General features: G+C 36.2%; 1 protein-coding gene across 2 annotated transcripts; it reads left to right on the top strand.

The window, feature by feature from the left end:
- The first annotated feature begins 3,284 nt into the window (after positions 1–3,284).
- Positions 3,285–5,819, top strand: LOC137005319 (chemerin-like receptor 1). Of its 2 annotated transcripts, none has more exons than XR_010892228.1 (2): positions 3,285–3,437; positions 4,677–4,813. XR_010892228.1 is itself a non-coding variant. In XM_067366161.1 (2 exons), exons 1-2 carry the CDS (start codon positions 3,819–3,821, stop codon positions 5,639–5,641), a joined length of 969 nt encoding a protein of 322 aa, XP_067222262.1. In that variant the 5' UTR covers positions 3,774–3,818; the 3' UTR covers positions 5,642–5,819. The 2 variants fall into 2 exon arrangements, 1 of the variants encoding a protein (XP_067222262.1); XM_067366161.1 differs by lacking the exon at positions 3,285–3,437 and adding an exon at positions 3,774–3,822 and having other exon boundaries at positions 4,677–5,819.
- The last annotated feature ends 4,787 nt before the right edge of the window (positions 5,820–10,606 follow it).

Raw genomic sequence — 10,606 nt, 5'->3', positions numbered from 1 at the left:
TGGAGTGCCAGAGTGAGAGCCTTATCCAGTGTAAGTTTATCATCTTCAATAAGCAGTCTTTATCTGACTTGTGCACTGTTTGTTTTTTCAATAAGTTGGCCTCTAATTAATTCATCACGGCTCAGCATCCTTGTCGCCAAATGTTACGTTCAGGAGAAGACACACAAACAGCGATTTGGAAGAACGCTACTTTACTCACTGAAACTTCAGCAGCACAGAATACGGTACACCAGAGAGGCATGTTGTATGCACCCCTTCAATGTCAAATTTGAATAGGAGGAGAACATTTGGCATCTAACTCAAAATAAAAAATACTATCAAAGTCGACGAACATTCAATGCGAACCCAAAAAAGCTGCATCTATCTTATAATTTCTTGAATATGAAAACACAACAAACAACAAATCCATTTGTCTTAAAGTGGTGGAACATTGAGTTAAGTTGCACCAACAGAGCATTGTGAATCAAAAAGTTAAATTACATTGTTTATTAGAAAAAATTACCCCTATATGTGACCCTGGACCACAAAACCAGTTAGAAGTTGCACGAGTATATCTGTAGCAATAGCTAACAATACATTGTATGGGTCAAAATGATCTTTTTTTTTTTTTTTTTTCCTTTTATGCCAAAAATCATTAGGATATTAATTTTGTACATTTACAACCGTAAATACATAAAAAAATATATTTTTGTGAGTTGATATACATTGTTAAGGACTTCATTTGGGCAACTTTAAAGGCAATTTCTCAATAATTTGACTTTTTTGCACCTTCCGATTCCAGATTTTCAAATAGTTGTGTCTTGGCCAAATGTCCTATCCTAACAAACCATTCATCAATGGAAAGCTTATATATATTTAGCTTTCAGGTGACGTATAAATCTCAATTTCAAAAAATATACCCTTATGACTGGTTTTGTAGTCCAGGGTCACATATAACAAACAAACAAAAAATAAAAAAATATAATAAATAAACAAATAACAATATATAATATATAACAATATAAAATATTATGAAAGTAAAAGTGCTAAATAAGACCAATAACCTGGATTTATTAGCCCATTAAATGCAGTATACTTCATTTGCTAACCGACAACTATAGTTGCCGCTTGTACTTTTGACTAAGTATACAAAAAACTATAGATCTTTTGTAAGATTTGTCTTATTTGGATGATTCTAGAGACCCTCATGATTATATATATATATATATATATATATATATATATATATATATATATATATATATATATATATATGTCAACAAAAAATACTTAATATTAACATGAAAAGTACTTTTCTTTGGGAGGGTTTGCCTTCGCTGTGTATCCTGGAAGTAGGGGTAGGAAGTTGACAGCCTCATGTGACAGGAAGGAAATGAATACCTTTTTTTTTTTTTGTTCTTGAAATCCTGAAATCTTGAAATGGTTGTTTGCTTGCATGTCATTAAGACATAAATCATGGAAAACATCTAGGAAAATTCTTACAAAAGGATAATGACAACCATACACTGCAGCAGCTAGTTGCTGGTGGGCTTAAATGGGTTAACAATTGTTTATTGAGATAATGATACTAAAACAATTTTGTCATAAATACGTCAATGATTTATAAGTGATAAATAATCATAAATAATGTCAACTAATAACTTATAAACCATCTACTAATGATCTGTTTGATTTATTTCATGATTTAAACTTTTTATAAGATAACTTACAACACATTTGTAAATCGTTAGTATAACACTTATTAATCATTTATGAACATATAGTCTGTTACAAACACAGGAGGTCGGAGACACAGGAAGTATAATGATAAGATGTTTATTTCACAACCAGATGAACAACAGTGAAGCAGGTGAGTGAATGGTAAATCTTTAGGTGAATCATGAGAATGAGAATGGTAATACTGTTCTTTGTTTTGTAGGTGTAGGCAGAATACAGGTATCCAGACACACATGAAGACGGAGCAAACAGGAGGAGAACAGGAGAAACACTGGAGACAGGTAAGTAATCCAACGGAGTCCTTGAGGTAAGCATACAGGTAAGATGCTAACGAGACCGGATAATGAGAGTGAGTGACTGAGAGTCCTTTATACTGCCAGTGATGACTGTGCTGATGAGATGCAGGTGTGCGTGATTAGTATTTGGGTGATGGAGTGTGCTGTGATTGGGTGACGGTGGAGCCTGGCATGTCTGTGACATAGTCATGTTTTGTAAATAATTTGTTTATCATTAACTAATAAATTATAAATGACTTATAACTGAATTAATAAAACATTTATAAAATGTTAACATATCACTTATTAATCATTTATGAACATATAGTCATGTTTTGTAAATTATTAGTTCATCATTAACTAATAATTTAAAAGTGACATAACTGAACGTTATTATAAAGTGTTACCAAATGTTTTCATCCAGAATACTTACCACTGGCTTTCAACATTGTTGTCGCAACTGATCTGACTGATGTGTCCTTCTTTGAAACTTCATCATTTCTTTTTTTTTTTTCTCTTTTTTTTTCAACACTGGCCAGCACACATCTACTGTATCTGTCATTCTTGTCCACTGTCTAGTAGGGCTGTTCAATGATAACCGTGGTTATCGTGTACAAAATAAGAGTCTGTGTTTATGTAATATATGTTTGTTTTGTCTATAAATATTATGTATATATAAATACACACACACACACATGTGTATATTTAATAAATATAAGCATGTTTGTATAAATATATAAATATATTTATATTTTTATATATTTAAATTATATATAAATGTAAATATTTGTATAGAAATATAAGATATTTTTCTTAAATATATACATGTATGTGTGTATATTTATAATAATTATACACAAAACAAACACACATATATTACATAAACACAGACTCTTATTTTGTACACGATAACCACGGTTATTGTTGAACAGCCCTACTGTCTAGGCAATCTGTAAGGTTATTAAAAAGAAACTCTTCTTAGTTGTATGCAAGAGGATGGTTGTAACACTCTTTAAAGGTGTTTTACAACCGACCCCACCACTGTCAGCCGGTGTTTAGCTAGCTGTGTAGAAGCCATATAAGGTTACTAATTATGTTATTCATTGTCTTTACTATATGTTACTATATTTTTGTACTTCCACTTTAAAGGGAATGAATTGCACCCATTTTAAACAGGAAATGATGTGGCAATGGCGGTGGAAAGGAAGAAAGTTTTTTGACCTACACTACACTATACTGCTTACTTTGAAATCACAGATTCGTTTTTAAGTTTTCACCCTTTTGTTATAAAAGTCAAGTCTTGCTTAAAGAGGCTTTTTCTTGGTTCACAAGTTGCAAATAATAATTTTGGCCTGATCCCAGAGTACTTCCCCCCAGCTCTCTGGCTGTGATAGGAACCGGTCAAGAGTAAGGTGGCAGAGGGATGCCAAAAACACAAACATACAGGTGAGTCGGCTACGTATACATATATATATATATATATATATATATATATAGAGAGAGAGAGAGAGAGAGAGAGAGAGAGAGAGAGAGAAAGAGAGAGAGCATTTGAACGTGTTCCTCACATATATTAGTTATTCATAAAATAACAATAACTAATAATTCATATAATAACTATAACTAATAACTAAAATATAGTCTATATTAATTAATATAGACTGCAGAAACAGAACTTAAAAGTGTAGATTTCTGTAGAAGCATATTTCTCTTTCCACCATCACTCTTTAAGAGAAGTAAAGGGGAACTTATCATCAGTTGTTGATTTTCATCTATAAACAGAACTTGCAAAGAGGTTTTTATGGGACTGAAACCATACAGACATACATAATGGGTAAGAATCTAATATGTACATTGCCTGTTGGAAGCATATGGGTATGAGGAGAAAATATTATCATACTCTGTAGTTGGGTGAAAATTGTAGAGAGATTAGACAGTCTTTTGTGAAAAGCTTGAACATTTTATTTTCATTTTATGTATTTGCGTATATATATTTATTGTACAGACATATGGTTGTGTATGCTTTTGTACACCTTACTTGAGAAAATAGTACCAAAACGAATAATAATAAAAAAATAAAAAATAAAAAACTGTAAACAGGCTACAAGTTGCGTGTACACACCTTTGAACATAGTGGTTATCATTACATTTGGTTATCCATATTGGAAATATCAGACAAGGTCTATAGAAACTATGACTATAGAATCAATATCTATAGAAATCTATAATTATTAAGTTCAGTTGGATTAAATAATAGACAAATGTATTAAACTGAACGAGAAGAGATGCTTGGAAGTTTGATAGAGATAGCATTATGAAAGGCAGTTACTGTGAATGAAACGTTGATGTTTGAACTTATTTTGTGTATTGTACTAGCATAATTGAAACTATGCTGAAATGTTTGAAAAATGTACACTTCTGATGATCTGTTGTGATATTCCTACTGAGGGTTTTGAAAATGTGTTAATTGCTTGAGAAATTTGTGCCAAAGCAACTTTTTTTTTTTTTTTTAAATGCAATGCAATCCTGTTATGCCATATTTCATATACAACACATTTTATACCCCGGGATGACAAAGCATAGAGTTAAACACTCTCATCAGTTTATTTAATGTTCTATTTTAAGCTTTTACCATTCAGATTCCAGATACCAAAACTCACTGTATTTTTTTCTCTTGTTTTCATGTAGCAAGCACTACTTTTGGATTTCAAAATGTGACCAGATTCACTACGGACAATTCCACAGTGCAGACAGAGATCTTCTCAGGCTTTAAGATCTTCATACTATGCATTTACATTGCCATCCCTATTGTAAGTCTCATTGGAAATGGGCTCGTCATATTTGTGACGGGTTACAAAATGAAGACGACTGTCAACTCCATTTGGTTCCTCAACTTGGCGATTGCAGACTTCACCTTCTCCTTAGCTGTAATCATAAGCGCCATTATAGACATGAGCAAAATCTGGCATTTTGGTAACTTGAAGTGCACTTTTCTCTGTTTTGTGATTTACATAATCTCATTTACTAGCATTTTGCTGCTGACAACTATTAGTCTGGACCGATGTCTGTGCACATGGATGGTTGTGTGGTCCCGTAATAATCGAACCGTATTAAAAGCCAAAATCATCTGCATGATTGTGTGGGTTTTATCCATCAGCTGCTGCATTCCTGCCATCCGCAATCACTCAACAGCAGGCAACAACACACAGCAACAGAGAGAAGGAATCTATAACTATCCTAAACAATACTACAAGTTTCTGGTCACATATAGGTTCATAGTGGGCTTTGTCATCCCCTTCCTGATCATTGCATCTTCATATATAGCTATCGGTGTGCGATTCAAACGCCTCAAAATGGAGAATCATTTCAGGTCTTACCGGGTCATTATAGCTCTGGTCCTGGCCTTTTTCATATGCTGGCTTCCTTTTCATGTCCACAAATTTTATTACATCAATGCAAAAGAGAATCAGGGGAGTGAGTCTACGAAAGAGATTTCTGAAGCTGTAGTTACCTGCCTGGGTTTTCTAAACAGCTCTCTGAACCCCATTCTCTATGTGTTCATGTGTGAGGAGTTTAAGATGAAGCTGAAACAGTCTCTGTTGCTGGTGCTGGAGACCGCATTTGCTGAAGATCATCTGGACTTCAGAGTCTGAAAGCAAACAAAAATATGACCATCTCTATTCCTGCCAGCTGCTAGGATGGATGGCCACCCTTTTATGACATGCCCACATGAGGTTCAACAGTATACGTTGCCATACACTGCATTACACATGAAAATGTTGAATCACTGACTCAGTTTGCTCTATAGCAGTGTATTGGGGGAAAAAGTGTTTATTAAATGGACTAATCTGGCTAAATCTTGTTGGCTATTTTTTACATGTAGGGTCTTTGGGGTCTTTTTGGACTCCAAATGACATTTGCTAAAATAAAAATGTTCTCTTTCCCCAAATGGAACATGGAACTTTGTACAATGGTTAACACTTTCTAGATCTACAAATAATAATAATAAAAATAAATAAATAAAAAAGTGATATCTTGTTTTTATGTTAGTTTAAAAGAAAAGAAAAGAAAACATTACATTCAGGGTCTTTGGGGTCTCCAGAGATACCAGGCAACAAAATGTAAAAAAAAATTGATTTTTTTTTTTTTTTTTTTTAAATACAATTTTACTCTGTTTATTAATGTATTTACTCCACATTTGTGCAGTTTTTGGGGGATTTATCTTTTTTTTTTTTTTTTAAATATAAATAAATAATTTAAAAATTATTGTTTTTAAATACTTTTATTTACAAAAACAGCCTTTTATGTAAAATTCACTTTATAAAAGTCCCACATGTCTAACTTTCATTCATGGGGATAACATGGATAATTTTACATGGTTTAGTGTACGATTTTTGCCCATCTTTTGGAAAATGCAGTTTTAAAAGTAAAAAAAAAAATATCACTTTTTCCAGTAGATGGCTGCAGAGCTTTGCTATTTGCTATTTGCTATGTGCTATTTGAATAACTGAAAGACATCTTTTCACAAGTCTTTTTTTTTTTTTCCGCAGTTATATATATCTATCTATATCTACATATTATGAAATCACAATTATGGCAATAAAAAAAAAAAAAACTTTTTGTCAAAGTTTAGCTTTTTTTTTTGTACTGAAAAAAAAAAAAGGTTTTCAATAATGTTGATTTTGAGGATAAATTTTGTCCATTTTCTAAGCGGGGTCTCATCATGTAACAATACTGAAAAACTGATTTTTTTTGTTTTGTTTTTTTTTGTTCCAGTACTAAAAAATACTAAACTTTGACAAAAAGTTGTCATTATCTTTGCATTCGTATCTTTGCGTTCATATCCTTGCGTTCTTTTGTTCATAAGCCTAATAACATGCAATGACAATGGTGGGTGCACAAAGTTCAGTATTACGCTTTTACAAGAAATCACAGAAAGTTGAGGGGGAAGGGGGAAAAGTGCCATCTTCATCTGAACCTACTTCGCCTTTCCACAAGGAGACAGCGAGGAAAGCGACACCTGACACCTGGAAGCTTCCCATTTCCAGGACATGCATATTTCATCACTGGACTGTAACAGTTAGACTTCCACGACACAAATCGTCACAATGCCAAATGATTTTGTCTCATTATAACAGCAGAAACAACTTAAAACACTCACACTGTCATTATGGTGGAGTAAAACATCATTCATAACTGTAAAGGGTACACTCTCAATAAAAACAAAACATTGTGTTTTTGTAAAATAAAGAAAACAAACAGGATATGCTACTTTCTGCTGTCTCTGTGTCCTTTCCATGAACTTGTTTGTGTAGCATGTCAAAATATGAACCAAAAGTTGCATAAATTACTTGTTGCACTATTTTGTCTTTCGTTTTGTTAATCTGTTATTTAAGTAAAATGTATTTGCATATAGGCCCATTTATTCCTTATGTGTAATTGCACTCTTCACAGAAGATCTGCAGGTGTGTGATGTGATGATGTGTGAATCCTCATGTTCTGTTATTTATGCTCCTATTTGCGCATTGAGCTTGAATGGCACAAAAAGTAAGTTGCTAATGCTGAATTTATAAATAAAAGTCATATTTAGGTCCTGACTATCAGTTATTTGTGAAGTAAATCTGCTGTAAATGTGTATAATTAATAAGTATAATGTAAATGTCAGGTAGCGAACAGAGGACCCAAATGCAAAGTTACATGATATAAGGTTTATTCAGTTCAATAATTAACTCAGGTAGTCTGTCATCCAAAGGCAGAAAGATGTAGCTGGACACAGAACTGGAAATAACTCAGGAAAAGGCTTGGGAACTCAGGAAAACATCTCTTAATGCAGACAGCAAACTTCCTTCCTCATCCAAAGTCCAGACGCGACTCCCTTCCTCGTCGAGAGCCTAAAGATGGCTCCAGTCCCCAAGTCTGCTCCAGAGTTCGCTCCAGTCCAGAAACCCGTGGCTCCTCCCAAGGAAATTTTGTGGCCAAGGCTATGGAGGCCACACCCCGAACTAGTGTTAATTTCGTCACCTGTTTTTAATTTAGTCTTAGTCTTAGTCTTGTGCCAAATGTCCTTGTTAGTTTTAGTCATATTTAGTCATTCACATATCTTTTTTTGTTAGTCAAGTTTTAGTCGACTAAAGGTCTCGTCATTTTAGTCTAGTTTTAGTCAAAAGAAAACTCAAGGTATCTTAGTCAAGTTTTAGTCGACTAAAAGTCTTTTAATTTTAGTCTAGTTTAATCAAAAAATTTTAGTCTTTTTTTTTTTTTTTAAAAATAACACATTATTACTGAGATTACTAAACATTTCAGTAAAAAAAAAAAGTGTTTCGCATATCTCAAACATTGGATAAATGTCATAATTACCTGACAAAATACACTTGTTGAAAACAAATGTTAAACGTGTCTGGTTTTCAATTTCACCTTCTCCTTAGCTGTAATCATAAGCCCCATTATAGACATGAGCAAAATCTGGCATTTCAAATTTGAATTGTGTTGGTTTAAATAAAATACTCTTCAGAACAGGTTAATCATTTGTGAATGTGTCTCCTAAATCAGAAATTGAAAACTGACGAGCGACGACGACATACTAGCTTTAAAGCTAGTATGTCGTCGTCGCTCGTCACTCGTGTTCGCTTTGGGTGTTGTGTGTTCAGCTGTTTTGTGTTGCAGCCACAGGCGTATAAAACCTGTAAAGCCTCGTTTACACTGCACGCGTGTGCGGCTTGTTACGGCTGCGACGCAGCTACCGGAGCTGATACACGGTCACTCTAGTCAATGCTTACGTTTACACCAGCCGCGCCGCGGTGCGTTTGAGAAGCGGCTCGACGCGCCGCTTTGCTAAAGATAGGCGCCTCACCTCCAAGACGTGCAGCTCAAATACAAAACAAAGTCAAAATAATCACCCTGTGTAAACTCCCGCTCATATTTTACATCACTAGAAACTGACGACAAGAGATTCGAAGTTGAAAAACTTGAAATTTCTTTGAGCTGACATCGCGCAGAGGACGGAACAACACCTTGCCGGAGCCGTAACGAGCCGCACGCGCATGCAGTGTAAACAAGGCTTCAACGAGGCTTAACTTGAGCAACAGCGCGAAGCCGCGAGCTCGTTCTGAATATTTTAAAGGCGTAACAGCTGATGAAAAAGCAGAGACGATTGTAGACGAAAATGAAGATTTTATCTTAGTTTTTATTTTATACAAAACATTTTCGTCTCGTCTTTTTTCGTCAACAATAATGCATGTTTATTTAGTCTTAGTCAGCGTTTTTGGACAGTGGTGCAGTCTTTGTCATGATTGATCACAGGAAGCAAATGCGAGTTTACAGATTTATTAACAATGGTCAGAAAATGAGGTAAACACAGTCACAGTAATGGCGGATCTCTGGTGACGCAGGGATTGAGATGATCGGTAGAAGGTTGTGCAGAGAAGTGATGATGATGATAATCCAAGGTCCAGACAAAGAACACGAAGAACACCGAACTGGAACAGGAGAAGACACGACTGGAACTCCGAGCAGGAACAGGACGAGACAACACAGCACAAACAACCAAACAACGATCTGAAGGAGAAGGAGAGAATGAGGTGAGCAGATATAGGGGAGATAATGAGTAGCAGCTGGTGAGGTGATGACTTGCAGGTGACGTTATGATGAGCCACGTGGCCTGGAACACACACACACACACACATCCACGCCCACTGCTGTCACAACACAGAACACGCGACAGAAAGGAAACAATGCATCTGCGAGCCGTGACAGTACCCCCCCTCCTAAGAACGCCTCCTGGCGTTCCCCGACGCCCTTACCTGTCGATTGTAATCATCGATAAGGGTGTGATCCAGGATGTCTCTGGCAGGTACCCAACTCCTCTCCTCCGAACGTAACCTTCCCAGTCCACCAAGTACTGAAATCCGTGTCCCCTCCATCTAGAGTCCAGAATACGGTTGACCGAATAAGAAGGTTCCCCATCTACGAGTCGCGGCGGAGGGGGAACCGGAGCTGGCGGATTAATGTCGGAATGAAAGACGGGCTTAATTTTAGAGACATGGAAGGCGGGGTGAATTCTCCTGTACGCCGGAGGAAGTTTAAGGCGGACTGTCACTGGACTAATGATCTTGGTGACAGTAAACGGACCAATAAATTTGGGAGCAAGTTTGTTAGAGACGGATCGGAGAGGAATATTCTTGGTAGAAAGCCACACTTTTTGACCCACGACGTATACGGGAGGCTTTGACCGGTGGCGATCGGCCTTGGCCTTGGTGCGCTCCCTCACTTGGAGAAGAGTCTCACGGGCTCTCGTCCAAGTGCGGTGACACCTCTGGACAAAGGCGTGGGCGGAGGGGACCGCGATCTCGGATTCCAGACTAGGAAAAATGGATGGCTGGTAACCTACACTACACTCAAACGGTGACAGGCCCGTGGACGACACTGGTAACGTATTGTGGGCGTACTCCACCATTGAAAGTTGCTGGCTCCAGGAGGAAGGATTCTTGGAGACTAAACATCGCAACGTACGCTCCAGATCTTGATTGGCTCTCTCGGTCTGACCATTACTCTGAGGATGAAACCCAGATGATAAACTGACAGTCGCCCCCAGCAATCTACAAAACTCTTGCCAGAATCTG

This window comes from Chanodichthys erythropterus, chromosome 17 (assembly GCF_024489055.1).
Source record: "Chanodichthys erythropterus isolate Z2021 chromosome 17, ASM2448905v1, whole genome shotgun sequence".
Taxonomy (NCBI): domain Eukaryota; kingdom Metazoa; phylum Chordata; class Actinopteri; order Cypriniformes; family Xenocyprididae; genus Chanodichthys; species Chanodichthys erythropterus.
Note: the sequence above shows the minus strand (reverse complement) of the source record. Positions and strands in the feature narration are given on the sequence as shown.